Below are 17,369 nucleotides of genomic sequence, written 5' to 3' on the forward strand. Positions count from 1 at the left end.
CCATCGTGGCTGCATGGAAAGCATCAATTAGGCGAGGTACATGAACAAAAAGAAAAACAAGTTGTGCAAAAATTATAAACTTACTAAAAAATTGATTTAAAGTGCCGGATTTCGACGCTTCAATCAAGTCGTGACCAGAGATTAATGGTAATGTGCGGAGGTAATCGGCGATGGCCTGCTCGGATTCATCCAAGGCGTCGTATGAAACGGATATTTTTCGGCGAGAGTTTTTTGTCCAGTAAAAGGGGAAGAGAGGGTTATTATCGGAATCTCGAAATAAGTTATTCATTTCAGGTGACTCCATAACTTTGAAGTATTTTTTCTGCCACACTTTATAATGGCTTTTAAGGGCGGTGAATCGGCTCATGTTCTTGCGGGCCAAAAGGGGAACCCACTTGACAGATGTAGGTTTTGTGGTGACTGTCTTATAGAAAAGGAAAAACAAGGGATAGGTGGGAGTGCAACTCAAATGTTCACAGAGAATTTCAAAACAGCGAATAAAACCCCAGGCGTTGGGCTGGAGTTGACAAGGCGCCACATTCAGAAAAGAAAGAACGTGACATATAAAAGGCGAGAAGGGAAGCTTGATATTCAAGTCCAAGAAGAAATAACCATAAACAAAAAAGAAATCAGGCGATTCATCGGCTGGTTCTTTGCGCAAAAGAACACAGTCATCCTCGCCACATGGAAGAACATTTAGCAGGTGATCTTCGTTATTAGAAGTGGCGGGATTTATCTTTGTAAACCCTTGAGAAGATATTCGAAGAGAGCTGATGCTTCCAATACTACCCCAGATGGAGCGCCAAAGACACTTATCTTCAACTAAATGCGCGTTGGAACGCCATTCGGGCGAGGACAAATCTCCATTAGAGGAGAGAATAGAATCAACGGAACCGGCGGGACCGGAATCCTCGTGAGTGGAGGGCGAGGAATGAATTTCGATAACGGTGGGGGCAGAAACTTCCCCCTCCGTAGAAGGTGAAGTGAGTTCTAAAGAAGAAATGCTAAAGTTTTGCGTCGACATACTGGGTAATTTCATAAAAATAAAAAAGAAGATGAACAGGTCCAAAACAAAAAAGGAAGAAGATGAACAGTGTCAAGAAAAGAGAAAGAGGAAGGACTCACCGGAGGAAGAAGTGGAGGATTGAGTAAAGAGGACGTCGGCAATGGGGGAGCACCGCGCAATGACGACGGCCGGAGTAAGAAAGGATCACCGGAGAACAAAGAAGAGAGTGAAAGCTGCGATGAAAAGTTTTCAGAACAAAAGTTTCCAGGAAAGTGAAAAGTGAAAGGTAGAAAGGGTATTTATAGAAGAAAAAGGAAGAGAGAGAACGAGTGGGAAAGGTCGTGGGATCGTGGGATTTGAAATTTGAAAAGGTAGGAAACGAAAAGACATAACTCCTCGAGACGCACAACTGCATTTATGGCAAATGATAACAAAATCCCGGAAAATAAGGATACGTGCGTCAGTTGAAAAGACGTGGACATTACGGTTATGATGAAGGCGATGTATAAACAAAAATAATTTGGCGACATACCACAGAACATTGAGAATGGCGCCATATTGACGAAACAACAAAGTGGCGATGAAGGCACAAGCATGGATACGGCAACACGCCGAACGACGGTATGCACATCAAAAGGTTATAAAGCAGACACATTAAAGACATTTCAACTCAAGGAACTTGAGCCTCATGTCTTGGGGGCATGTGGACTGGGCGGGACATAAGTCAGTCATGCTTATGCCCGCCCAAAATGAGCAACCAGGAACGAAAGTCAATCTTGGCGGGATTCACAGAACAACACTGAATCCCGCCCGCCCGTTAGATAGGCCCACACGCCAGCTGGAAGATTCCTTTAGATTTGTCTTATATGTATAAAGGCTTGGGCCCCGGTTTTCAGGCCCAAGTACAACAAAAGTCCACATCATGACCATCCCCTCTATAAAAGGAGAGGTCAACACCTTGTAAAAAGTACCTTTTGAACATTTAATGAGAATATTCCCTTTATGATATTTTTAGTACTCTGCTAGGGTTTACTTTCTGTCAGTCTTCTACGTCAGATCTCCCTAGTACAGAACAGAAGATTAGAAAGCGATACACGATATCATGGGTCGATGAAAACCCTTTCAGTCACGAGTTTTACACAAATAGATGTGGAGGCATAACAATGAACACGTAGTCCAAGATTTCTTGTGAAAAGGGTTGTTTATAAACTTTTTCTTTCAATTTAATAAATTTTAACATGGTGCATTTTTCTAATTCGATTTTAATGTGTTTTTATTATATACTTTTTTAATTGTATATATATATATATATAATTTTTTAAAAGATATATATACTAACATAACATAATCGTACCCGTAATTGTACCCAGCATTTAAAAAAAATCACGTCTCAGTATGTACCCGCATCCGTGAATCTTAGGGCTTAGGGCTTTGATGTTTTTTTTTTGTTAAGGGTTAATTTGATTTGGGTTAGGATGTGGTATGATCGGGCTTAGGGCTTTGATGGGTTTCCTTGTTTTGTATATGGATGAGAGTTATGTTCTGGTTTAGGATTTACTGACATTTGAGCTTCTTTTTTGTTGTTGTTGTTGTTATGAAGTGGCTTTTTCTGTTGTGTATCATCACATGGGGAAATTTAGGTTTGACCCTGCATTGCGGTACATAGGAGGAGGGGTTGATGCGGTGTACAATGTGGACATTGAGAGATATTTTGAGGACTAATCTACTAACTTAAAAAGCAAAATCCTATTGCACTGTTCATGCGCAACTTTTTTTTTTGTCCCGTTTCATTTCGTGTGGGTTGGGCCTGGAGGTTGCATTTTTTATCCGCTTTGAAGACTATCAGTCTATCACCCTGGAAAATGTAGGGTTACTGTTCATTGTCTTCAACATCAAACCACGTCCGCGGTCGCCTCAGTCGTTTCATACAGCTAGAAGATTTCAGATTTGATCTCAAATCTGACCTCCCTTTCCTATTCTACGACTCCCTTTCGCAATTTTTACAGCTTAAAGTTGCAAGCTGGAATCCTAAAAAGTTCCTACATCATGGTACCTTCTACATAGAGCTGCGATTTGAACGCTATTAAGGTACCTTCTACTTCCCAAAGCCAGCTGTTAGTTATGCTTTACAGGTTGTCTCTATATTGTATAGCAGCCTCCTAACCCATCCTATACCCGACATGTATTGCTGGTTTCTTTTTATCTTCCTTTTTTGTTATGCTTATAAATTGAATTGTGAGATGTTCCTCGGTTGGTTGTTCATCCAATGAATGTGTTTATTCCTTTCTCCAGGTGGTTCAGAAGGTCTCTTTGCCCAGAAAACTCTAGAGATAATCTTTCCACATACAAGAATCAAGGTTGGTTATGGCAAATGAAGTTGTTTTAGTTTGTCAATTATCTTTCAGAAAATTATTAACTCCTTCTTATGACACTATCGCTACTTTCTTAGGTGGTTAAGAATTGCTTGGTCGGACGAAAGATCAAATTAGGACCACAGAGCAAGTTAATGTTGCTCTTGCTGCATGCAACAACTTGAAACTTGATCTTACTAGATCTTCATTTATAGTTTTACATTTTTAGAAAGAGGTGTCTGAATGTTGAAATACATTATCTATTAGGGGTGACATCAGACACAGATGCTGCCCAGCTTGCATAAACGTTTGCTGAAGCAAAATGCCCCACCAAGGTATGGTTGGGACTATCTTGTGGATTTTGTAATTTTGTCATCGTAAATGCAATACAAGGGCTGCTTATAAAAGCTCTATTGTTGAGATTATCTTTTAATTTTTGTTACTGGTTTAATCTCAGAGTTATGTGTTGTACTTATTCATATCGTTTAGTTTAATTTCAAATGTATATTTTGCATAAAAATATATTGATCACAGTTGTTGGGATTCTGCAGGTGGTTGGCGTTCCTGTGACTTTGAATGGAGATCCTAAAAACCAGTTTGTTGAAACTAATGTTGGTTTTGATACCATTTGTAAGGTATTTGTCCAATGAGGGTGAGAATTTTAGTTTTAATGGGGTTTAAAATTGTTTTCATGTGATGGAGCTCAATGTGTGTATTTTTCTTTATGCTTTAAGTTGAAAATGTGATGTTATTGTGAGCGTGTCAATTTTGACATTCTAACAACTATTAGAAAATGTGATGATTGCCAATTTGGGTTCAATATGATAGGCCAGTCTTTATTTGATTTTCGTTTGCATATTGACCAAGATTGAGATGTTTCATAAGGATGCGATTTGAGCGCTATCAAGGTACCTTCTACCTCTCAAAGCCACCTGTTAATTATACTTTATAGGTTGTGTGTCTACTGCATAGCAGCCTCATAACCCAGCCTACTTGGTCCTGCTGAGTTGTCTCTCTGCCTCCTTTCTCAGCCTACTTTATTTTATTTTCTGCTTCTGGTTTCTTCTAGGATATCGCTTCCATTTCTTTCTTCCTCCCTCCATTTTTATATGACTATTACTTTTCAGCTACAATATGAAAATTCATTTTTTCTTTGTTTGCAGGTTGATCCAAGCTTCACTTTGATGGTGGTTGTTATCCAAGAGTGTAGCCTTCATTTGCTTTGTTTTTTTTCTTCTGTTGCTCTTGAAAAGTACACTATTCATATAACTCCAAGAATTCAGCCTTCCAAATTTTGATTTCCTCAATCCAGCTTATTCAAATTGTTGTTTTCGTTGTAGCAATGCCATCAAGTTTACCACTAACATGGTTGGTTGTGTCTACAATCCAATTACGGTTACTCTGCCGCCTTTGTGGTCTGTGTAAAATCAATTGCAGTTATCTTTATATATATATGAGTCTGTTTGGCTGTGTTGGTGCTTTGCATTGTAGAGTTGCATGCCCCAGCTATGAATTTTAAACCTATATCATTGAATCTTACTCGTGGTTTCTCACTTATCTATACCCCTTCCTTTTTTGCTACACCAGCGAATGAGTTTTTCAATCTTGGTCTTACCTACTGTGTTGCCCATGTTCATAGGATTTACTTTGATTTTATTGTGTTGATGAATAATTTATTTTTTGGTGATTGTTTTCTTCATGAATAAATTTATCCTTCGCTAAGTTTTAATCTGTTCCCGGAGTGTTTGGTCTCTACTGTAACATTTGATCTCTATTATTTCTTAATAGGTTGTTGGAATTGAGACTGAGATGAAAATTTGCTACTATAGTTGTTGTGGGTTGAACTCTGTAAAGGAGGGGCAGAATGTGTCGTGTAAGCTCTCTTTCCATATTGTGCCTTTTTTCCTTTGGGACAAGGTGTGTTCACACTTTTTTCTCATGCCTGAGTTATGCTGATTAGATTATTTTTTATCATTTCATGGGCTAATGTTAGAGAAAGTCATGAATTCTACAGCAAAATATTTACAAAACAAGCATTATCGATTGAACTAGACTAGGCCATTTTGTGAACTAAAGCTTGATGATTTATTGTTCATGTCCTTATGGTTTTATTTTACATGCTTGTGTACATTTTTAATATGATTTTCTCTTGAACCCGGTTATTCTCAAGACTAGACTGCTTTGCATTATGGAGTTCTTCCTATGAAATTGACAAATCTTATTAAACTCATTTTAATTCTATATTGTATGGAAATCTTGCTATAATATGCTTTTTACTACCTCTATGCATTTCTTCCTTATGAATGTAGGAACATCAAGAAAACAAAATGAGATCAAAGTTATTGCTCCAACCAGGGAAGAGTTCAGTTCCAAAAATAGCTTTGTTGTACTATGAGTTTACGATTATAAGTTTTGGATCTTATGCATATCTTTGCTACTGGTTTGCTTGATGCTGCTGCCACTATCTGAAGAGGACAAATATAAGTTGGAGATATTGATTGTGTGTATTCTTTTTGTTCAATAAGTCCCACCAAATACTCTTTAATAAAATAGTCAGTCATTGTTGGCTGAAATTATGGACTCATTGTTCCTGTTTATATGAATATCTTAATAATATATAAAGCTGATCCACCAAAGTGGGTCATATTGCTTTATAATTTCCAAATGTTAGCATTCTATTGGTTGGTTTCATTGAATTTCCACATGGCTACTTTTGATTGGTTCACATTGGTCGAAATTAATTTCCACATGGCTACTTTTGATTGGTTCACTTCAATAAATAAATTAATCCATACATATAAATGTTAATAAATCATGCAATTGACCTTCAAACAAATTCACCCTGCAATTATTACATTCAATAAATTTGTTTACATTCAAATTTTGAATAATTTCCTTACACGGCCAGCCTTTATCATTACTTACGTTTTGAATAATTGCACCACCTTGAATAATTGCCTTTATTATTACATTCAAATTTTGACCAATTTCTTTCACGGCCAGCCTTTCTTACTTACGTTTTGAATTTATTTTCAATACCTGCAAATCTTCGCCCATGATATATGTAGAAATATTTAATATTATGAATCATTTCTAATTATATGAACATAGCCGGTGATATATGACTAAAAGTCAAAAACAAGAATATAAAACATTGTTAAATTAGGAATAATTGTTACAAGTGTTTTGTTTTTGAAATCTTAATCTTAATAATATATAAAGTTCATCCACCAAAGTGGGTCATATAGCAACATTAATGTCACATGTTTTTTTTTATTGGTTGTTACAATGATTTTCCAAATGTCTTTTTTTTTTGAACGTTACTTGCTCATTCTTACATTACTTGATTCATTGTTACACTTTTATGGTTTCATTTAAGTTTTTTTTTTATATTTCTGAATCTTGATGGTAGACTAAATTATCCTTTTAGTTCTAGGTTATTCACACATGTTCTGCATGTGCTTCAGTTTCCTCTTTGCAAGAAAAGCTTCAGGGACAAAGATAGTGCACTGGCGGAAAATATTGTGATTATTGTTCATGATGGAATAGAAAGGAGGTACTCAAATTTTCTAGAATTACCAAAATTAGAAACAACATACAAAATTTACAGTGTATTCTAATAAGTGAAAATAAGGCTCTTATGCCACTACTACATGCTTCTGCCCTTATGTTTAGAAATTTCTCTCGAAGAATCACACCATTATGCCTTGGTTGAGACAAATGGACACCTAGACAGTGGAAATATAATCAGTGTTTGTTTTTTTATTGAAATATATTATTGTTCTTTTCATTATTTGTCACTCTTCTAAATCATGTAATGAAACCAATGGACATCTAAACGGTAGAAATATAATAAGTGTTGGTTTTTTTTACTGAATATATATTATTGTTCTTTCATTATTCTTCACGGGGAATGAAGTTGAACAAACTTAATTATTTAGTATAACTAATTTTTTAGCAAGTCAATCTTTTGAAAACAAAATGGGATTAAAAGTTGTACAAAACTCGGTGCTATGTTAATGGTAAAGGTTGTTATCATTAACAATTATTTTGATTTGTTTTAAAAAAATTTGTTTGAAATTTTTTTTTGTAAATTTAAGGGCAAGACCCAAAGGGTGAGCGGGTACCGGATGTTTATACAAAAAAAAAATGTGGGCAAGACCCTTTGTAATTGCAAATTTTTTGAACGTAGAATTGAGACTTATATCATCATTTTAAACTCTGGAATAAACAAAAAAAAAATTAAATATCAACTCATTGAATATAGTCAACTACTCTCACTTATCTCAGGGAATTTATTAACTACTACCTAATATAACATATGATCAATTTTGAGAGCATTTTAATATAGATTTATATTTTTTTCATAAGTTTAAAAGTAAATATGTATATAAAAATACAAAATTTTGATACTAAGAATTTATGATATGCGGATTAGAATAAATTAACATATATCGTCAATATTTTTTATATTTAAGTTACATTGTAAAAAATTCTTATGGGGAGGAACATTTTGCATGAAAATAATTTCAAGTTGAAACTAATAGAAAATGTTTTAGTATAATTTTATTACTTTTATATAACTACTTTAATTTAATTGTCAAAATAGAGACTTAACAGAGAAGAACATTTATATCAAAATATTTCCAAGTTGAAAATAACAAACGATAAATTTTGTTAGAATTTTAGAATTTTTTTCATAAGTTTAAAGGTAAATATATATAAAAATATGAAATTTTGTCAAGAATTGGAATAAATGAACATATATAGCTTTTTTTTTTGAGTTGCATATTAAAAAACTCATACGGGGAGGAACATTTTGCATTAAAATTCTTTTAAGTTGAAACTAATAGAAAATGTTTTGTTTTAATTTTAGTACTTTTCCCATAGTTTTTAAATTATTTAAGAGTAGATATACATAAGCATTATAATTTGATTGCGAATATAAGGCTGTCACGGGGAATTACAGAAAAATAAACATATTTAGTCTATATTTATTAATTATATAGTAAAAAGCTCCTACGTGAGAAATATTTTACATGAAAATGATTTCAAGTTGAAACTAATAGAAAATGTTTTATAAAAATTTTAGTACTTTTCTCATACTTTTTAAATGATTTAAGAGTAAATATACATAAGCATTTTAATTTGATTGTGAATATAGAGCTCTCACAGGAATTAAATTGTGCCAGCTAATAATACAAGCGTTTCAATTGGAAAATAATAACAACTACCTTTTCCATACTTTTGAAATCTTAATAATATATAAAGCACATCCACCAAAGTGGGTCATATAGTCACTTAAATGACACATGTTTTTATTCTATTGGTTGTCACTCATGAATTTCCAAATGTCTTATTATGATTGGTCCAAATTGATGAATTCTCATTGGTCTAAAATGATGACTCAATAAATCAATAAAGTCAACATTTAATTCATTCAATTAATACATTTTGATATTTAAAATGTGAATCATTATTAAATAGGAATTCGACAATCTTTAATGGCACATGTGGAACAAAACAAAATCACATCTTTAACTTTATACCAAGTTTTTTTAAATGAAAAAATCATAAATTTTTTAGTAGTGGATTTTTAGAAACAAAGTGAAATCAGAGATATATTCGTTTAAAAAAATATTTTAATAATTGGAAAAATTGATAAAATATAAAAATCCCTTTTCCAAAATTTTAAAATTTAAAATTGAGGTTTTTAGAAAGAAAAAAAAAACGTAATCATTATGCAAATATTGCAAGATATATGTGATTTTCTTATATTTTTTTGTTGTAATTAATCGTTACAAATTAAAAAAAGTCAAAAGAAAACATCATTAAGCAATACTTTTATGGATAATATTTATTTTTATCACGTAAATGGTACCATAAGATATATGTTTTTAATCTTAATTTTAATCTTAATAATATATAAAGCTCATCCACCAAAGTGGGCCATAATGCTTTCTAATTTCCACATGTCATGTTTTTATTAATTTAGACTGCGAACGAGATGTTGTTGTAAAGGACACTACAGACACATTCACAAGGTTGCACGAGAATCATGTTTCTTACATCCCCCTGCAGTATCCTTTGTTATTTTCATATGGAGAAGATGGTTATCAAGAAGACATCCCATACAGGGAACCTGTCGTGGAGGATCAATATAACAAAAGGGACTCAGTTACTCTTAAAAACTTTGTTGCTTTTCGTATTCAGGATAGACGCATTGAATACGACAATGTAATTCGTATTGGACGACTATTTCAACAATTTATAGTTGATGCATATACCATGATAGAATCTCAACGATTAAATTGGGTGAGATTTAATCAAAATAAGATCAGAGCTGAGGTTTATTCTGGATTACATGACGCAGTAGCTAGGGGCGACACCGAAGCTACAACAACTGGAAAGCGCATCATATTGCCAGCTTCATACATGGGAAGCACACGATACATGTTCAATAATTGTCAAGACGCTATGGCAATTTGCAAGAGATTTGGATATCCAGATTTGTTCATAACTATAACATGCAACACCAATTGGCCAGAAATCAAGTCGTTTGTTGAGTCGAGGCGATCCCGCCCAGATGAGCGTCCAGATATTTTAGTTCGCATTTTTAAGATGAAGATGAACCAGCTGATTAAAGATTTCAAAAATGGTCATTTATTTGAAAAAGTGGATGCAAGTGCGTAATACATTCTCCATGCATTACTATGCCTCACTTATGTTGTGAAATTTATTGCTCAGTTATCATGTTTCACGTCTCTAATCAATTAAAACTTTTGAATTATTCTACTTTTTTGTTTTCTTTTTAGAAGAAGAATATGTTTGTAATTTAGAATAAGCTAAAGATGATGTCAAGCTGTTACAGAAACTTTTTTAATCATTAATATGTTTGTTTTTAGGCATGTATACAATTGAATTTCAGAAAAGAGGACTTCCTCACGCGCACATACTGATTTGGTTGCAAGGAGAAAATAAGTTGAAGACTGGGGACGACATTGACAAAGTCATCTCTGCCGAGCTTCCTGATCCAGTGTTATATCCCGAATTGCACGTTGTAGTTTCTAACTTCATGATACATGGACTGTGTGGTAGTGCAAACAAAAAATCACCATGCATGGAGAAGGGTAGGTGCACTAAATTCTTTCCAAAAAAATTTTAAAACACCACAATGATTGACGAAGAAGGCTATCCGCAGTATAAAAGAAGGCAAATAGGGATTGTAATCAAGAAAAAAGACATTGAAATTGATAACAGGTATGTAAATTTTTACAAATGTAATATGCTTTCCGAGTAAACTAAATTGATACCAATTTGAAAAAACCTAACTTCGTGAAAAAAAGAAGGATACCTCAGATATGTTATTTATTACAATTGTAATCTATATTCGCCATAACCTACATTGCAGGTATGTTGTGCCTTACAATCCCACGCTCCTTATGAGGTATCAAGCTCACATAAATGTCGAGTATTGTAACAAGTCCAATGCTATAAAATATTTGTTCAAATATATCAACAAAGGCGCAGACCGAGCAATGCTTGAAATTTCACATAAGGACAACGATGATCAAGCGAAAGAGCCAATGGATGAGGTAAAGCAATATTATGATTGTCGTTATCTTTCTCCGTGTGAGGCAACTTGGAGAACATTTGACTTTACCATACACAAACGATGGCCATCTGTGAAAAAACTAAATTTTCATCTTCCAAATGAATATTTGGTATACTATAATGATGACGAAGACGTTGGAGATGTTCTAGAAAAGAGTGGTAAAAAACCCACAATGTTTATGGCTTGGTTTGCAGCTAATGAAAAATACCGAGAAGGGCAGGATCTAACATATGCTGAATTTCCCAGTAGATTTGTTTATCATAACAAAGATGGAATCTGGAAACCAAGAAAGAGGGGTTTTAAAATTGGCAGACTACAGTATATCCCTCCAGGCATCGGCGAGTTATATATCATGAGAATCCTAATTAAATTTTTAATAATTTCAATGAAATAAATAAATAAAAATTCCACCTAAGCTCATTAAATGACATGACAAGGGCCACATCAGCTGCCGGAGCTCCGGCGTTGACCCAACCTGCCGGAAGGACCAAAGCCAACTATTTTGCAAAAAACTGGGGACCAATCCCCACCTTTGCTCCGACGAGGAACTAAAGCCATATTTATGACAAAGGATAGGGACCAAAAACTGGATTAAGCCTAATTTAATTATTGCTTAGATTTAATTTAATTGAAATTCAATACTTTAAAAAATCACATTGCGCAATATAATTAATGAATTGTCTGTGAACAACATAAGTTATATTCGATACAGTTAAAAATAATTTGTTTATCACTATTCTCGACTTTAGGCCTACGAATCGCAGATGCTGATTTGAAAAATTTATGTATCATTGAAATTGAGAAGTTGCTCCAAAGAAATGGTAGGTCATTAAATGATTACCCATGTTTGCCAACTCCAGAATATGATGAAGTCTTGCAATTTGACAATAGATTTATTGTTGATGAACTAAACTATGACAAAGATGCATTAAAGGTACAATATGAAGAGTTGCTTAGTATGCTTACACCTGAGCAAAAGTCTGTATATGAGAGGGTTGTCACATCTGTGTTGTCAAACTCAGGAGGCTTCTACTTTTTATATGGATATGGTGGAACTGGAAAGACTTTTGTGTGGAACACTTTATCGGCGTCACTTAGATCCAAATGACTAATTGTTTTTACCGTTGCTTCCAGTGGCATAGTATCATTACTCTTGCCTGGAGGCAGAACAACTCATTCTAAATTCTGCATTCCATTAGATGCTACAGAGACCTCGACATGTAATATAAAGCAGGGAAGTCTACGAGGAAAGCTTCTACTTGAAACAAGTCTTATCATATGGAATGAAGCTCCAATGTTGAAAAAGTATTGTTTCGAAGCTTTAGACGTTACACTCCGAGATTTAATGAGGTCGAAAAATGAAGATAACGCCTATAAGCCTTTCGGAGGAAAATTAGTAATACTTGGAGGTGATTTTAGACAAATACTACCTGTAATAACTAGAGGAAGCAGACAGGAAATCGTCGAATCTACTGTAAACTCTTCCTCATTGTGGAAACACTGCAAAGTTATGAAATTGAGTAAGAACATGCGCCTAACCGCTGCTGAGACGGCTGATGAAGCAAAAGAAATCAAAGACTTTGCAGATTGGATTCTTAAAATTGGAAATGGCGACCATCCAGATTTCGGAGCAGGAGAGTACGATGTCCAAATCCCGCCAGATCTGCTTATCCCAATTAGTCCTGACCCATTAATGGAATTGATTAAATATACATATCCTGACCTTGCGCACAAAATGAAAGACCCTCAATTTTTTCAAGATAGGGCAATATTAGCACCTATACTAGAGGCTGTTGAAATGATAAACACTTACATGTTTGGGATGATAGCTGCACCAGAGCATGAATATCTGAGCTCCGATTCTGGCTTGCGATCTGATGAGGATTCTGAAATCCAAGGTGAGTGGTTCACCACCGAATTTTTGAACGACACTAAAAGTTCAAGAATGCCTAACCACAAACTTTTGTTGAAAGTTGGTACTCCAATAATGCTTTTGAGAAATATAGACCAAGCAGCAGGTTTATGCAATGGAACTAGGTTAATTGTGGACGAACTTGGCGAACGTTTTATTGGTGCAACTGTTATCACGGGAAAAAATGTCAATGACAAAGTGCACATTTTAAGAATGGACTTGGTTCCTTCTGATTCCAAATTTCCAATTAAATTCAGAAGAAGACAGTTTCCAATTCAATATGCGTTGCTATGACCATAAACAAGAGCCAAGGACAAACACTATCTCAGGTTGGACTCTTCCTTCCAAGGCCCGTCTTCACTCATGGTCAGTTATATGTAGCTCTTTCTTGAGTACGCTCAAGAAAAGGTCTTAAACTTTGTATACTCGATGAGACGGCCAAACAACAGACCAATACTGTAAATGTAGTGTTTAAGGAAGTTTTTGGAAATGTTTGATGTACACAACACAATTACAATTACAATTATTTATTTCATTTTTCTCCTCATCTATCTTTATAGGGTTGCCTTATACAAAAATAACTTATTTATTTATTAAAATATTACAACATAAAATTTCCGTGCAACGCACGGGTTACGGAACTAGTATGCTATAAATCTGATTGGGACTAAACATAATAATATTGTAAAATAATTATAATATATAGATATTAAAGTGATGAGAAGGACTCAATTTACTCCAGGAGTAACTTAAAAAACTTACTCCAAATCATAGCCATCGATTTTATTAGAATTTAAAGGCTAGGATTAACACTCATAATACATCACGTGATACCTTCCCCCATTTCTTCCTCCATCACATTACTCTTTCTCCTCCTCCATTTATTCTTTCTTTGCCTCCATGGCTACGGGCCGGGTAGCACCAAGTGACCAGCAACCACACCTCAAGGAGCAGCAATAAGATAACGACGCCACTATGTAATACAATATATTATTAATAAGACTTCTCACTAAATTGAATGAAGGAATTGAAATAGGAAAAAGCTGTTTGCCACCGCCATTGCTATGTAGCTGTATTGAAATTTTTCTGCACCATGACTTAATAATTGATAAGTTTTTAACTTAGCAATTGCACCGGACCAGAATACAATAGAGCCCTCCTCTAAAATGATTAATTTACACTTATATAATTGTAAAGATTGTAAAACAATTAAGTACGATATGTAAATCACTTCCTACTATAACAAAAAAAAAATAGTATGATATGTAAATTGCCTTATTCATTTATAAATTGTAGAGTTCAGTTTAATAAAATGCTTACAATCAAGTATATTAAAATGATTAAATTACCCCTTATGTTTAATTCATTTTAATAAATGGTATAATTCAATTATAAATTGTCTAATTCATTTTAACAAATTGTAGAATCGCGTCTCCGTGCATCGCACGGGAACAATCCTAGCATTTTAACAAATTGTAGAATCGCGTCTCCGTGCATCGCACGGGAACAATCCTAGTTGAAGAAGTTTCTTAAGGTACAATAAGGAAACTGTTAAGTTGTGGTGGAAAATGAGAGATGTTGGTTTTGCTAAGCTGATGGATTTTCTAGCGATATGAGTGCAATGGAGGCAGCCAATTATGATCTAAATTTTGAGGCTGAAGTTGATTTCTATATAGAACACGAGGTGGAAAATGTTGTTGAAGCATTGCCATTTGGAGAGAAGGAGGAACCTCCTGAGGTACAAGCTGGACAACATGGTGTGGAAGAGGGTGTTGAACAACCCGTGGAGCAGAGTGTGGAAGAGGGTGCTGAACAACCTTTGGAGCAGGGTGTGGATGAAGTTGTAGTTGAGGATGGTTACAGCATTGGATGATGATTATGGCATCCTACAGCTACTGTCACAATTGTTTTTTTTTTTCTCTCTCGTGTATAACAAGTATGAAAATTTGTGTTTGAGTTTTAGTATCATCTTTTTTTTTTCCTTACACAGACCTCAGCATTTGCAGCTAGTTTGCAAGCATAATGGACTCCTCTATCTCCTTTTCTTTATTGGTCAACTGGACTCATCTCTTGAACATAAGATTCTAGATTGGGATCTTGAATGCAAGCATGAAAACAAATTGCTAGAAAAGACTCTGCACTTTTGTGTGCCTAACAATGCCCAAGATTATTCTCTTGCCTAAGGATTAGATGATATTTTAAGTTATTAAGAAAATAGAGAACGAGTTAAAGAGCCCGTGGAAATGAAAGGAGAGTTGAAAGAAACAAGAGGAAATTAATAACACAAAGTTGCTTCCATACAACACCAAATGACTGGAGTATTCTTTGCAATTTCTACAAATTAACCATCACCACACCCAACCCAGGGCCAGGCTTTAGTTTAAAGGGACAACCCAGACTCTTCATCCTCGTCGAGGCCTGAAGCGTAGACAAAGTAAACAGCCCAGATAAGACCAAAGACACCAAAAAGGATCCAACCAAGAAGGTTGTTGCTGAGCCCAAAGGGAAGCCCGGTTCCTTCAGTGCTCAACCTCTCATCCACCAAGGCCATGGCTGCTGGGCTTGACATGGCTGCAGCGCTGGCAGCTGCCATCAAAGAAGCCCCCATTCCCATCTTTGAGCTGCTTTCCTGCCCAGAAGGCTTTCCCTCCATGGAACACCTCACTCTTCCCACCTTAGCCAATGCTGGCAAACCTAAATCAATTAACAATATGTTGGGATATTCGTTGACACAAGTGCAAACCGATGATAGTACTCACCTCGAGGTGAAAAAAAAAAGCTATTAAGATGAAAAGTTCATTCAAGTTCCACTCAATTGGTATCCTAACCGCGTGTATCGTATTTGGGTACACGTTGAGTACAATATGAACAAACTTTCATCTTAATTCATAAGAAGAGCATCGTACAATTTTAATCTCGAAGTGAGTGTCCTGGTGCCAACTGATATATATTCTAAAACATGTACATGTGATGTGACCATAGAAACTAGAACTTGTTTCTTAAAATTCTCAAGAAAACTCATCCTATGAAAAACTCTTAGGGTCTGTTTGATTGCACTTATAATTTTCAATTTTTAAAACAGTTTAAATGACATGTTTTCCAACATTTAAAAACCTGATATCTGAAAACTAAAAACAGAAACTGAAAACACATTTTAACATTTTAACTGCTTTGAATTTTTAGTTTTAAAAACTGAAAATAAAGAACTGTTTTTAAAAACTGTTTTTGAAAACAAGTCGTAACAAACATAAACTGAAAACTGTTTTGATTTGAAAACTGCAAACACACAAACAAACCCTTAAATTGTTATTGCTTCACCCTTTATTTATTGTCTTGACAGATGCAATTGTCAACAAAATTTGGCTCCACTAACTTAAGAAGATAAAATAAACAATTACAATCAATGATTCTGAAATTAACTGTGTTAAGATTGTGATAATCTATTTGCACATGCATGGTTAAAACACTTCAGTGTTCTTTTAATATCTAGCACTGATTTACCCTCTATAAAGTGATGGAAATTGGTTGAGGAACCTAGACATTGAAAGAGCTAAGACTTGTGTTTCAGAAAGATATCATGCAATCCAATATTCACAATAAAAATTTAGGAAAATGCTTACCAAGAACTGGAGAGGAAGAGATCACAAGAGGACGCTTTTGCACAAGACCTGCACGGGTGATCGATGGGGTAGTGATAGTGGCGGAGATGGTTGCCATTTCCTCTCTTTGTTTTAGTAACTGTGAATGATTATAGACTGGAAAAAGGAAATGATGCAAATGACTCAGGAGGCTTCGTTTGTTCTGTGGACAAACAAAGGGGACCAACCAGTTTATTTCATATGAAGTTGTCAAACAATGCAAAGGCAGCATGCACCACAAATCATGGATAGATTGGAAGCCACTCGCTAGATATCCTTATCTGCACTACTCCAATCATTTTTACCCACGTGTCAAATAATCCAGGTCAGTTCTACTCACATAGTCTAAATCTAAGCTCCAGTCCTCAGTCCTCCCCCTCCCACAACAGAAAATAATTAGGAAAGTGGATGACTAAACTTTTTTGTCCGGGACCTGGCAGCCAATTGTAAGTTTTTGTTAATATGGAACTATACATCTTTCAAATAAGAAAAATGATTTGAACACACCCAGACATCCAACAAATACTCACAATGAGAAAGAAGGAGACAAACACATTTACGTTGTGCATTATTTGTATGTCTGACTATTAATCAGTATCATTTAATTAAGAGTTGCATAACCTATCCAATGGGGCTAACTAACCATGACTACTGAGCCAATAAAATTATTTATAAAACTCAATTAACAAATTAGTGAAATTTCTGACTTTCCACCTTATCACTTTAAATAATTTAATTTTTATACATTTCAAAAAAATATTGTTATAAATTATTTATCATTTCAAAAAATTTTATATTGATTTTTTATGAAATTAAATGAGATAATATATCATTTAATCAAATCAAA

At 34.6% G+C, this 17,369-nt stretch overlaps 2 protein-coding genes across 3 annotated transcripts; one reads left to right on the forward strand and one right to left on the reverse strand.

The window, feature by feature from the left end:
* The first annotated feature begins 3,642 nt into the window (after nucleotides 1-3,642).
* On the forward strand, nucleotides 3,643-11,688 carry LOC130719626 (uncharacterized). The gene is made up of 8 exons (XM_057570243.1): nucleotides 3,643-3,720; nucleotides 3,909-3,992; nucleotides 5,146-5,230; nucleotides 9,353-10,042; nucleotides 10,263-10,451; nucleotides 10,548-10,617; nucleotides 10,769-11,290; nucleotides 11,685-11,688. The coding sequence occupies exons 1-8, from the start codon at nucleotides 3,643-3,645 to the stop codon at nucleotides 11,686-11,688; spliced, it is 1,722 nt and encodes a 573-aa protein (XP_057426226.1).
* Nucleotides 11,689-15,139: 3,451 nt separating this feature from the next.
* On the reverse strand, nucleotides 15,140-16,733 carry LOC130718733 (photosystem II reaction center W protein, chloroplastic-like). Of its 2 annotated transcripts, none has more exons than XM_057569357.1 (2): nucleotides 16,505-16,733; nucleotides 15,140-15,569 (listed from the first exon to the last, which is right to left on the reverse strand). In XM_057569357.1, exons 1-2 carry the CDS (start codon nucleotides 16,599-16,601, stop codon nucleotides 15,265-15,267), a joined length of 402 nt encoding a protein of 133 aa, XP_057425340.1. In that variant the 5' UTR covers nucleotides 16,602-16,733; the 3' UTR covers nucleotides 15,140-15,264. The 2 variants fall into 2 exon arrangements, with proteins under 2 accessions (XP_057425340.1, XP_057425339.1); XM_057569356.1 differs by having other exon boundaries at nucleotides 15,140-15,578; nucleotides 16,505-16,726.
* Nucleotides 16,734-17,369: the final 636 nt, after the last annotated feature.

Source organism: Lotus japonicus, chromosome 5 (assembly GCF_012489685.1).
Source record: "Lotus japonicus ecotype B-129 chromosome 5, LjGifu_v1.2".
NCBI classification, from domain to species: Eukaryota; Viridiplantae; Streptophyta; class Magnoliopsida; order Fabales; family Fabaceae; genus Lotus; species Lotus japonicus.

Bases quoted from the DNA above. Each gene is read 5' to 3' on its own strand.
- LOC130718733 (XM_057569356.1), bottom strand. From the start codon at position 16,601: ATGGCAACCATCTCCGCCACTATCACTACCCCATCGATCACCCGTGCA. The intron at 15,579-16,504 runs GTAAGCATTTTC...TAATTGATTTAG, and splicing joins CTCTTCCTCTCCAGTTCTTG to GTTTGCCAGCATTGGCTAAG.
- LOC130719626 (XM_057570243.1), top strand. From the start codon at position 3,643: ATGCTGCCCAGCTTGCATAAACGTTTGCTGAAGCAAAATGCCCCACCA. The intron at 3,721-3,908 runs GTAATTTTGTCA...GGGATTCTGCAG, and splicing joins GGGACTATCTTGTGGATTTT to GTGGTTGGCGTTCCTGTGAC. The intron at 5,231-9,352 runs GTAAGCTCTCTT...TTATTAATTTAG, and splicing joins GGAGGGGCAGAATGTGTCGT to ACTGCGAACGAGATGTTGTT.